The sequence below is a fragment of the Gracilinanus agilis genome, chromosome 2 (genome assembly GCF_016433145.1).
Source record: "Gracilinanus agilis isolate LMUSP501 chromosome 2, AgileGrace, whole genome shotgun sequence".
Classification (NCBI taxonomy): domain Eukaryota; kingdom Metazoa; phylum Chordata; class Mammalia; order Didelphimorphia; family Didelphidae; genus Gracilinanus; species Gracilinanus agilis.
Genome location: NC_058131.1, coordinates 601675715 through 601687969, shown reverse-complemented (window position 1 = coordinate 601687969; position 12255 = coordinate 601675715). Strand labels below are relative to the sequence as shown.

At 53.3% G+C, this 12255-nt stretch overlaps 1 protein-coding gene across 3 annotated transcripts; it reads left to right on the top strand.

Moving 5' to 3' along the window:
• The first annotated feature begins 318 nt into the window (after positions 1 to 318).
• FURIN (furin, paired basic amino acid cleaving enzyme) lies at positions 319 to 11718 on the top strand. Of its 3 annotated transcripts, XM_044665465.1 has the most exons (16): positions 319 to 505; positions 2273 to 2371; positions 3049 to 3144; positions 3612 to 3656; positions 3766 to 3894; positions 4163 to 4239; positions 4797 to 4885; positions 5569 to 5741; positions 5964 to 6176; positions 6782 to 6882; positions 7165 to 7268; positions 7384 to 7501; positions 7741 to 7920; positions 8426 to 8550; positions 8673 to 8789; positions 9112 to 11718. In XM_044665465.1, exons 1-16 carry the CDS (start codon positions 335 to 337, stop codon positions 9660 to 9662), a joined length of 2388 nt encoding a protein of 795 aa, XP_044521400.1. In that variant the 5' UTR covers positions 319 to 334; the 3' UTR covers positions 9663 to 11718. The 3 variants fall into 3 exon arrangements, with proteins under 3 accessions (XP_044521400.1, XP_044521401.1, XP_044521402.1); XM_044665466.1 differs by lacking the exon at positions 3612 to 3656; XM_044665467.1 differs by lacking the exon at positions 3612 to 3656 and having other exon boundaries at positions 8673 to 8785; positions 9112 to 9437.
• Positions 11719 to 12255: the final 537 nt, after the last annotated feature.

The window sequence follows — 12255 nt, the reverse complement described above, 5'->3', positions numbered from 1 at the left end:
TAGATTGCCAAGTTTCTCTGAAGGAGGCAATTTTTTGCACCCTTCCCACCAAAAGCACTTTTAAGGGCAAAATTATGGTGAGGGAGGGAGCAACTCTGGTTTGGAAAAGACAGCTCAAATAAATTAATTTCCCTCTTTTGTATTGTTTAACAGAGCTAGTGGCCCTGAGTCCTGCTCCATCTGGCCCTCCCAGGCTTGGCCACATGCCCCCACCCACCCACCCCAGGGCTCAACACACCAAGCAAGAGCCTGGGACCAAAGCCATTCTGACCAGGCACAAGCATTGAGCATATAAGAGGGAAGTGGGATTCCCCGGGCTTTGCCCGCCCACCCCATGGAGCTGAGGCCCTGGTTGCAGTGGACCGTAGTGGCAGCTTTGGCTTTCTTGGTTGGAGAGGTCCTCACCCAGAAGGTTTACACCAACACCTGGGCTGTGCTTATCCCTGGGGGCCTAACTGAGGCAAACAGAGTGGCCCAAAAGCATGGATTCCTCAACCTTGGACGGGTAAGTCTACAGCTCCCTTGTTCTAATTTAGTTGGGTCTTTGTTAAGGAAGAATGTTGTTCTTGGGGGGATGGGGGAAAGGGAGGGTACGTAGTATTTCTCAAGAGTTCTTTCAGCTCATGGGCCAGAGGAATGACTAGCCAAGCTAGGCTTTCTGGCACCCACTTATCAAACTGTACCCAGGGGGAGAGCCTGTTCCTTTCTTCCCGTACAAAATCATGGCACCTATATTTGGGGAAACCAGTAAGAAATAGAAATAGAAGAGGGAGCTCAGGGTGAAACAGAGAATAGAACTTCAGAGGGGCACAGGCAATGTAGGAAACGGTAGTCTGGGAGCAGAGGAAGGTAGGCACTTCTCCCCAGGGCTGGGCAAAATTCCTTGCTTTGGGATGGTCAGCAAGACTGACCCTTGTCTGTGTGGCAGGAAGTCCCAGTTCCTGTTTGGCCTCTAGAGTAGGAGTGGTGTGACTTTTGTTTAGCGTTTTGTGAAAATTAGCTGTGGCTGTCCTTTCCTTAGCCTGGCACCATATGACCTTTTTTGCTTTTGCCCTTTCAAGCGGTAGAGAGTCACAGGTCTCTCGGATATTTCAGGGCACCTTTTGAACCAGCTGAATTAGGGTAGCCCCTGTTTCCTCAGCCAGGACAGGGAGCAAGAGCTTTTTTTAGAGTGTCCCTAAACCAGAACAGAGAAACTTGTATCCTGTAGCTCTCAAGCCACACACGTTATCTAGGAATGGAACCAGGATCAAAACAGAGCAAGGTTTACACAACTTTTTATCCACAGTTCCCCTTGAAATAGGTAGTATAAATATCATGCCCATTTTACAGGTGAGGAAACAGGTGAAGTAACTCGCTCCTCTTTACCCACCACTATCAATTGTTGGAGCTAAGATTTGGACTGACTCCTAAGTATATAGTTCTTCCCATTGTATCGCCACAGTGCATGTACGTGCCCATGCACACACACACAGCCTTCTCTCACATAGTGATTACTTTGCTATGAGGGCTGCTGCTGGGAGTGTAGGAGTGTTTTTAAGAACGGATGAGGTCTGGGAAAGGGAACTTTGGGCGAGACGAGACTTAGAATTTTAGAAGAACCCAGGATAGACCTGTCACCTTACAACCTCTGTATGATTGAGACTTCATAACCCAAGCCAAACAATGTTCAGTACAATGAAACTTTCAGTAAAAAAAAAAAAAAAGGTGAATGCTTTTAGTTGTTATGGTAATGGGATTTGCTCTGTACTTATCTCCTGGAGGAGAGGCTAAGGGCCCCTCATACTCCAGTTCCCTAGATTTCCCTCATCTAGGCTACAAAACAATACCATCGCTAAGAGCTGAGTTTCCCTGGTTGTCTCAGGGGATCACTAATATGCCCTCTTAAACTCAGAAGTGCCCTTTGGTAGAGGATTAAACTGTGCCCCAGAGCAACAATAGAAAAAGGATAAAAAAATGTTTTCTTTTCATCTTAGATTTTTCAAAGAAGAAAATTTAGCATTTCTCTACATATAAAGTTTAAACGTACAAATTAAATTTAAAAAGAGCCTTTAGACTAGCCTTACCTGTCTGAAGGTTGAAAAGCAACATTGAGAGTTGGCTTAGAGAGAGAAGGGGAGAACCATGGGGGAAGGCTCATGGTCTTTCAATTGGCCCAAATTCTGCCTTCTTGCTATTGCCTCAGTTTCTCTGCATCAGCAGGCTTAATCCCTTCTACCCTCATGCCTCCCTCCAGGAGACTGCTAACTTAGTTACTCTTGCCCAATTTCAGATTTTTGGGGACTACTACTATTTCTGGCACCGGGCGGTAGTGAAACGATCACTGTCACCCCACCAATCCCGCCACAGCCGACTACAGAGGGAACCCAAAGTAAGTGCGGCCCCTTCAAAAGGGCCCCCTTCTAGGGAGAGCCTTCTCCTTGATGGTTGTGCCAGAGCTTATTTCTAATAGGAAGAAGAAGAGAGGGCCTTGGGGTCCCACCTGCCTCCGTTCATAGAGGAGCTTTCCTTGTGCATAATGTGGGAAACTTCAGCCCAGTTGCATAAACTTTACATGGAGTGTTACCAGTGTAGCATTTTCAGCCAGGATTCTTGTAGCAGAGCCCATAGTTTGCTAGCAGTAACTTGGGTCTTTATTGCAGGGCAGAGAAGGAAGGAAATTGTGGGGAGGGGAGAGGCTTAAAAGGAAGGAGTCTGTGTTGGATGAGACTGGAAACTTGGACTGCAGGGATGTCATTCCCTCTATTGATTACATCTTGCACTCCAAGTTCTCTCCAGTTATCTCAAAGGATGTTGCAAAGTCCAAAAACAAAATATTACTCTAACACTCTATGGACTTGAAAATATTTGCTGCTTTGTGGGATGAATGTCTTTGGGTCAGTACAAGCAGAGACCCTATGGCAAAGGAATCTTGGACTTCTGTGGGGAGCTTATCTGCCATTGTGCCAACACCTTAATGAGGTGGCTTCTCCTTCACTTTTTCCCTTCATTCCTAGCTGTCCCCCATCAACCCACACCATGTCTTCTCCCCCTTAACTCTATTTCTAGGTGCAGTGGCTGGAGCAACAGGTGGCAAAGCGTCGGAAGAAGCGGGATATATTCATGGAGCCCACTGACCCCAAGTTCCCTCAGCAGTGGTACCTGGTGTGTAGGGTTCTTGGGACTCTGTGCAGGCTCTGACCTCCAGCTTCGGGCAGGCCTGTCCTCTGTAAACCTTGCCTGCTTTGGCACTCTGTTCTGACCCGGCCTGCCTGTGCTTGTAATCATAGTAATCCTCCACCTCTGGGGTGTCTAGCGGCAACAGAAGTGTTTCTTTGGTGCTTTTCCCACCTCCCTTCTCTTCCCTTCATAGGGCCCCCACTCCTCCCTCCTCTTGGTCTCCAGGAATTGTTAACTAACCCTTGCTGATTCTTATAACTTGATAACAGGCTTTAAAGGCTTGAAATATTAACCATCCCAAGGGCATTTGTATTTTATTAAGAGATTCTTAAAAGACCCAGAGAAGTAATGCTAATGACAGAATTTGGGGGTGCAGTCATAGCATTTGGGGAAGGTGGGGACTTTCCAGGGGAACCCCTCAAATCATACCTCCTGTTCCATCTCCTTATAAGGTTGGCCCTGCTCACCATCACCACAGGGAGGCCGGGAGAGTGCCGGTGAGCTCTGCAGGGTCCCTAGAGGTCTGGGGCATGGGGTCTGGGGTGGTGGTGAGTGACTTGTGTGGGCGCCTGGTTGTGTGCTGAGCCATTATGGGTGTCTCTACAGTATAGTGTTAATCAGCGAGACTTGAATGTTCGGGGGGCCTGGTCTCAAGGCTACACTGGCCGTGGCATTGTGGTTTCCATCCTGGATGATGGCATTGAGAAGAACCACCCTGATCTGGAGGGCAACTACGTGAGTCACACCTTGGGGTAGGGAGGCACTTTGAAGGGAGGCAGAGGGGACCAGGGCCCATGAATTCTGGGGGCAGGCTTGGCATCACAGATGTAACCACTCAGCCATCCAAGTGGGGCTAAACCCATCAGAAGTTATGGCAAGGTCTGTTTCTGGGAGCCAAAGTTGTTAGGACTTCTGTTCAGGAACCACCATTGGGCCCCTCTTGGGATCAGGCCAGGAGCTGTCCCTTCCCAGGAGAGCCTCTGAAAGACTCGTTGCCTTCCAGGATCCTGGTGCCAGCTTTGATGTCAATGACCAGGACCCCGACCCCCAGCCTCGTTACACACAGATGAATGATAACAGGTAACACTGGAGGCCACAGAATGGGGATCAGAACTTCCAAGGACAGGAAAGGCATAGGCTTGGTTAAATGGGAGGAGAGAGAAGGCAGGCACTTACCACGAAGGACGCCTTTGGCCCTGGCTACTCTGGGGGATACTGGGCCAAGTCAGAACAAATCGTTATAACCTACACTGCTAAAGTGGGCTTTATATCTTCTAGTTATGGTATACTACCAGATTGGACCATGAAGGCATACTTTCACTTCATGGACCAAATGAGGGACTAGAGGAAGGAATTCATTATTAAGAATACATCTGTCAAAAAATTTTTTAAAAATTTTAAAAACTTCGAATAGATCTTTCCCTAGACAAAGGAAGAGTAATAAAAGCAAAGTTTTCAGTACACAGAGAAGCTGGAAAGCAAGGAGAGAGGGAGATGAGGCAAATCTGAAAAGACTAATTTGTCCTAAATTAAAGGTTTCCTTCTTATTCCACAGATCTAGCCCTTAGAAAGAAGATATTTAGGATTCTCCCTTCTCTGTACTCTTCCCCTAACACTGTTCCCCTTGGCTTCTGCAGGCATGGCACCCGGTGTGCTGGTGAGGTGGCTGCGGTGGCCAACAATGGAATCTGTGGTGTTGGTGTTGCCTACAATGCACGAATTGGAGGTGGGTCTGGGCCCAGACAGCCACCTTAGTTGGTGCTAGTTTCTTGGGCCTATATATCTTTTACTGCCTTGGGTCAGAATGAATGGAGGTTGGGCCTTTTTTGTACTCTAGATGGCTCCCATCCGAGACAGTGTGATTTCTCCTCAGTGTTATCATGGTTTCTCCCTTGCTCTTCCTACTTGGTAGGAAAGTCCTGATAAATGTCTTCTCCTCCCTCCTATAATTCTCCTATCTGTCGCTCAGCATTGTTCTGTCAGATCTCTTCATTAAATATTTCTTGTATCAAAAAACTTGGTTTCTAATCCAAACGCCATCACCGTCATGACCCTTGTAACATTGGACAAGTCACCTAACTTCCCTGGCCCTCTGCTGGGACATTTGTAAAATGGACTACGGAACCTCTACGGTCTTTTTCCATTCTGAATCTGTGAAGTAGCAAGCAAGTGCCCACTTTCCTCTTTTGTAAATGAAGCTTTGGCCTAAGGGATGTCTGAGGTCCCTCCCAGCTCTAAGTTCTCATTCTAGGAGTGTGGAGTGCAATGGAGCAGCTGCCTTTGGGGCCACGTTCTGGCCTGAGCCCTGGCGTGGGAGCCAGTGGGGATGGGCATGTGCCCCCAAGAGTAGAGATGGCATCCCTTTGTGACACACAGTGGTGTACTCTCTCCTTTCTCTTGCCTCCCTAGGCGTGCGCATGCTAGATGGAGAGGTGACTGATGCCGTCGAGGCATGGTCTCTAGGACTAAATCCCAACCACATACACATCTATAGTGCCAGCTGGGGCCCTGAGGATGATGGGAAAACTGTGGACGGGCCAGCTCGCTTAGCTGAGGAGGCATTCTCCCGGGGAGTCAACCAGGTACGGGTCAGGGTTACGGAGAGGCACTTGGGAACGAGGAACAAGGATAACTAGGGGTCTCGCGATCCCTGAGGGGAGAAATGGAGACTCGTGGATATCTGTCCCGTCTGATGCGCTCTCTCTTTCGTCGTGGCCCTCTCAAGGACACAAAACAGATCTTCTGCCTGCCTTACGGCCACCTCTGACCCCCCGTTCCCCTCTACCTGTCTCTCCTCTCTCCAGGGCCGAGGGGGTCTGGGATCGATTTTCGTTTGGGCCTCAGGCAACGGGGGCCGGGAGCATGACAGCTGCAACTGTGATGGGTACACCAACAGCATTTACACCCTGTCCATCAGCAGCACCACCCAGTTTGGTAATGTGCCCTGGTACAGTGAAGCCTGCTCCTCCACCCTCGCCACCACCTACAGCAGCGGCAACCAGAACGAGAAGCAGATTGTGAGTTCTGGGCCCTGGGCAGAGAGGAACAGGGAGAGCCCAGCTGGTGTAGACGATTCCGAGAGCGCTACCATCATGGAGCACTCTTTGGCCCTTCTTATGCCTTCCCTCTAAGAGGCAGGGCCCGACTCTCCCCGAAGTGGCTTGAAAAGGCACCCTAGAGATGGCCAGACTCTAGGGACGTCATAGCACCTGTTAGGGGATGAAGACGCCCTGTGGGCACCATCTTTGCTTCCCCTCAGAATGCCAGTGATGGGGCTCTTCTGCCTTTGTTTCCCCTCCCCAGTCCATTTCCCCACTCCTCTTTTAGCTCAGGCTTTAGATGTGAAAGTCAGAGTGTAAGAGTGAGAGTAGCTCAAGAATCATAAAGCACAGAACCAGACTTTAGCCATCGTCAGTCTTATCCATCCTCTCGTTCCCCAGAAGAACCGAGGCCCAGCGAGGCTAAATAACTTCCTAGGCCACACAGCACCCAAGTAGCCAAGATAGGACTTAGTGGCCTGTTAGCTCATATTTCTTTCTCTTATGCCATAAAAACCTCCTAGACCGCCAGAGGTTCTTTCCTGACACTTCTTAGACTCGGGCCCTTTCCCTTCTCTCTCTAGGTGACGACAGACCTAAGACAAAAATGCACGGATTCTCACACCGGCACCTCCGCCTCTGCCCCCCTGGCGGCTGGCATCATTGCCCTCACCCTGGAGGCCAAGTAAGGATGGAGCTGAGGAGGAGGAGGGTGGGTTTACTCTGCTCAGCTGGCCGTTGGGCTAGCTAACTTTCCCCACCCATACCCGCTGTCTTTAGGGCTTCAGCCTGCCCTTGGGATTTCCTCCATGTTCTAGCTGAACATGTGCCTGTTGGGGAGAGGAAGAGCTTACTGTTACCCCTGAATTCTTTGTCCTCCCGCTATCTCCTGCAAATGTCTCGGTGGCCCTGGGGAACATGGTCCTGTCTCCACCCTCCTCCTCCTTCTTCCTCCCTCCCTCTGCAGTAAGAACCTGACGTGGCGGGACATGCAGCATCTGGTGGTCCAGACCTCCAAGCCTGCTCACCTCAATGCCAATGACTGGACGACCAACGGTGTCGGGCGCAGAGGTGAGCCTGGGGGACGTCCTGGGGGCACGTCCTGGGGGCCTGGGAGGAGAAGCAGCTCAGGTTAGCTCGGCACCGTCCCTGCTCAATGCACCACGTCTCTCATCTATTACTGCAGTCAGCCACTCCTATGGTTATGGACTCCTGGATGCCGGCGCCATGGTGGCATTGGCCAAGAACTGGACCACAGTAGGCCCCCAGCGCAAGTGCCTCGTCGACATCCTCACCGAGCCCACGTGAGAGGGAGGGCAGGAGGAGACCCAGAAAGGAGGGGATGGGAAGGGCACAGGCTATCTCCCCCATTGGAGAAGGCCAGCTAGGCAGTCCCTTGTAGAAAACCCCTGGGAAGAGTTCTTCTTTCCAAACGAACGCCTTTGGCAACCTCTAGGGCTCTCCATCTCTAGAAGGTGGCGCCGGGCAGGGGGAAGAAGCAGCGGCTTCGCTAAAGAGGCAGTGTGGGTTGTCTTTTGGGCAGGGACATCGGGAAGCGGTTGGAGGTGCGGAGGAAGGTGACTGCCTGCCAGGGGGAGGCGAACCACGTCACCCGGCTAGAACACGCCCAGGCCCGACTCACCCTGTCCTACAACCGGCGTGGGGACCTGGCCATTTACCTCGTAAGCCCCATGGGCACCCGTTCTACCCTGCTGGCTTCCAGGTAGATGTTCTCTTCGTCCCTCGAACACTGCCCTATTTCATGTCCGTAAAACTTGTGTGTGTGGTGCTTAGCCTGCGGCTTCCCTTGGGGCGGGAGTCCCTTACCCCAGGGGCCCTCTCCAGACCACCTTCCTAACCAGCTGCTTCTAGCCGTGAAGGCCAGAGAAGAGCAGCACAGGTAGAGACTGGCTGCTTCTCCCCCTTCCTCCCTATCTGCAACCCCCTGCCCAGAACTCTTAAAGGGTGGGAAGAGAATGACTAGATTTTTGGAACTGAAATTCAAATTCCAGCTCTTCAGTTTACTCCCTGTGTTCCCTTGGGAGTGCCAGCTCCCTCCGGGGCCTCTGATTGCTCCTGCAGAATATGAGAGATGGCCCTTCCGAATTCTGTGAGCCTCTAATCCTCAGGCTTCAAAGAGAGATCGCTCCTTACCCCCCAAAAGGAAGTTAGGGACTCCTGGTGCACCCCAGAGGAAGCCTGATTTCTTTTGTTGTCCCCCCTCCAAGACCTCATGACTACTCGGCTGATGGGTTTAACGACTGGGCCTTTATGACCACCCATTCCTGGGATGAGGACCCTGCCGGGGACTGGGTCCTAGAAATCGAAAACACCAGCGAAGCGAACAACTACGGTACGGAGTGGCGCACGGAGCAGGAGCAGGGGAGCGCTGGGGGAGCGGCACGCAGCATCTGGGGGTCCGGGAGGGTCGGACCGGTAATGGGGAGACGTTAACCCTTTCCGTTCCGAAAGCAGGAACGCTGACCAAGTTCACCCTCGTGCTATACGGCACCGCCTCCGAGGATTCCGGTCCCTCTACTCCCTCTGAGAGCATCGGCTGCAAGACCCTAACTCCCAGCCAAACCTGCGTGGGTGAGTGTGGGGAGAGGAGGGGGAGCCGAGCTCACCCCTTTCCTCTCGGGCCGGGAATCTGTTCCCACAGCATCTGTGCCATCCCCTGAGAGGCAGCAGACCCTTGGGGAAGCCCCGCGGCCAACCTGGGGAGTGTGTGTCATGGGGGAGCCACCCCTCGGGTCTTGGGCCCCTGCCAGAAGGACCCCTGGGGCTCTGGATACGCCCAGAAGTCAGGCAGCTATCTGGACCAAGCGTCCGGCACGTAGCACGGGGTCTGGCACGGGGCAAACTCTCCTAAATGCTGCTCACTCGACTTGGCGTTCTCTGTCCTCTCTGCCAGTGTGTGAAGAAGGGTTTTCCCTGCACCAGAAGAGCTGCGTGCGGCACTGTCCCCAAGGGTTCGTCTCCCAAGTCGTCAGCAGCCAGTACGGCATGGAGAACGCCCTGGAGCCCATCCACGCCAACGTCTGCTCCCCTTGCCACCCTTCGTGCGCCACCTGCAAGGGCCCCGAGTCCTCAGACTGCCTCAGCTGCCCCGTCTTCTCCACCTACGATCTGGTGGAGCTGACCTGCACCCAGAAGAGGCAGGCCAGCTACAAGTCTCCGGGGCTCCCTCACAGCGAGGGCATGCTGCCTTCTCACCTCCCCGTCGTGGTGGCGGGCCTGAGCTGCGCCTTCATCGTCCTGGTCTTCATCATCGTCTTCCTAATCCTTCAGCTACGCTCCGGCTTCAGCTTTCGGGGGGTCAAGGTGTACTCACTGGACAGCGGCATCATCTCCTACAAAGGGCTGCCCCCTGACGCCTGGCAGGAGGAGTGCCCGTCCGAGTCCGACGAGGACGAGGTCCGGGGCGAGAGGACTGCTTTCATCAAGGACCAGAGTGCCCTTTGATGAGCACCAGATCTTCCCCCCTTATCTGACTCTCCTGGTCACACCTTCCACCCCCCTCCTCGGGCACTTTTTAATTCACCAAAGTATTTTTTTATATTGGGACTTGGGTCAGGTCCCCCAGCCCAGGGGAGGGTACGGAGCGGTAGGGTCTGCCCACTCCCCTCTCGTGCTAGCTGGGGAGCCCCGAGATCCTAACCTGCCACCTCCAAGCGGGGTAGAGGACTGGGACGCCTACCAGCTTTTCTGTGGGACGAGCTCCGGGGCAGAAGAGGCAGGGGACGAGGGGTGGGTCTCAGTCAACACAGGAGCAAAGTCAGTCTTCAAGGCACTTCCTATCACCTCGGGGGCTCTGCCACATCCCTCTCCCACCCCCAAAGCCACCTTCGTTGGGGGAGGAAGCGAGACATGGGGACGGCGAGTGCGCCCCTTTTGGTTTCCAGATGTACTTAGGACGAGGCTGCTGTGGCAGGATGGTTTGTGTGGGGAGAGAAGGGAGGGAAAGGCAGATTGGGTCACAGCCCTCCCTCTCGTGGGTCTGCGGGTACCTCCCGCGTCCCTCTAGCCCAGGCTCTCCTCGCTGCTCCAGTTCCTTCTAAAGCAATAATGGTCCCAGGCCAGCCAGCAAGGAGGCACTGGGCAGCCGGCTGGCATCTGCCTGGGAGTCTGGGGGTCACTGGAGGATCTCTCCAAGGGTTCTCGTCCCCTCCGATGTTCCATCCCAGCCTGCGTCCTTCCCCACAGAGCCACAGGCTTGAATGGCCTGCGCCATAGGAGTGACCGTCCTAGGAAGGGACCAAGGAAAGGCAGGTGCTTTCAAGGGTGTGTGGAGAGTGTGAGCGTGTGTGTGAGTGTGTGTGTGTGTGGGGACACGTGTGTACCCTCCCTCCCCCTGCCTCTGTGTGTGTTCCTGGACCACCCCCTCCCTCCCGCACACATCTCTGCACCTTGTGCCTCCAGCACCGCTTCCCAGAAGCCCAGGCGAGCTCAGTACCGTCCACTCGGCCAGGCTGGCGGCAGGTGCCAGGGCACAGCTCCAGCGACGAGCAGAGCTGGTTGTGTCCGGTTCCATCCCTCTTCCTGCCCTCCCACTGTGCAGGGAGACCAGAGGCCCCTTGTACGGCCGGGGACTTCTTCCTTGTTTTCTGAGCCCGGGGCTTCTTGGGCTGTCCCCCCTCGCAGCTCTGGAGCCCCTGGGTGGAGGGGAGGGAGATCACCCCCAGAGCCCTCTCCCCCATCCTACCTGTCCTTCCCCACCCCACCAATGCTGCTTTCCCCTGTGGGGATCTCAGGGGCCGTTCGAGGATATATTTTCACTCTGTGATTTCACTTTAGATGCTGATTTTTTTGTATTTTTAACTTGGGGTAGCAGCCGGAACACCCACACCGTCTGTCCTGCTGTTCCCTCTTCGCCTCCCTGGCCCTGGTGGGAAAACTGAGTTACTGAGCTCAGGACAGGGCATTGGTCAGGGGGAAAAGGGATGATCGGGGGTCACATGGGGTGGAGGGAGAGAAAGGGGTATTTTTTGTGTTAAGAACAAGGGTTGGTAGTGCCAAGGGCTCATGGGTCATTCGTTTCTCCTTGTGCCAGAGCTGAAAAGTGAGGGGGTAGGGAGGCAGTGGCAGAAGGTTGGCCAGCCCCCTCCCCACACTGTGCCTAATGGGAAAAAGCACTGACCTATTGAGTTCCCCCCAAAATACATCCCAGTCTCCCTCTTCTGATGTGCCTTTTGCACCTCCCCTTCCTCCCCCCACCATTAGGACAATCAGAATCACCTCCCGCTCGGGAGTCCTTTCTTCCTCCCCAATCCCTTAGGAGTTAACCAGCCACCAGGGTGAGAGGCAGTCATCTCTCCCGGCCAGGACTGCGCCTGGCGCTTCCATCCTCCCTCTCCATTGTCCTCCCATGGCCAGCCCGGGCTGGTTTTGTATGATACCGGGCTTGGTGCACAGTGATTTTTCTTGTAATTTAAACAGGCCCAGTGTGGTGGGTTCTATTTAATGGACGCGAGATGATGTTAGAGGTTTTTAAGTGATTAAATGTGCAGACTATGCAAAACTGGCTGTTCTTCATTTATGTTCCCACCCAGGTTTCTTCCCAGCATTTAGCCATCCATTCAAATTCCTGTCCCTGGGCCAGGGAAGGTGGCCAGGCATTGGGCCATCTCGTCTTCTTTTAGCCCTCTCCAGCTCTGCCCCCTCTGTCTGACCCATAGTCTACCTCACCTATATAACAAGAGGAGAGAGAGAGAGGCAGGTTTCAAGATCAGGTCACTGCGCTAACCTACATTCTGACGGCTTTTGAGTGCTTTCCTTTATCTTAATAGTGCACCCTGTTTTCTTGGTTCTGTTTGTTGCATTCTGCCTCAGTCCAACTGAGCCTTCCCAAATTTCTTTCAGTGTACCCAGATTTATCCTTCCTTTTCTCCCTCTGCCCCACTCAATAGTCATTTCACTAAAGAACCTTCCTCCTTCCCTTTTTCATTGCAGTGGCAGTTGCTGTCACTGTGTGCAGTCCCTTAATTTATAGCCAAATGTCACTGTGGCCCTTGCCCCGGGCCTCGCCTGCCCAGCTCTTCTCTTCCTGGTTCCTGTC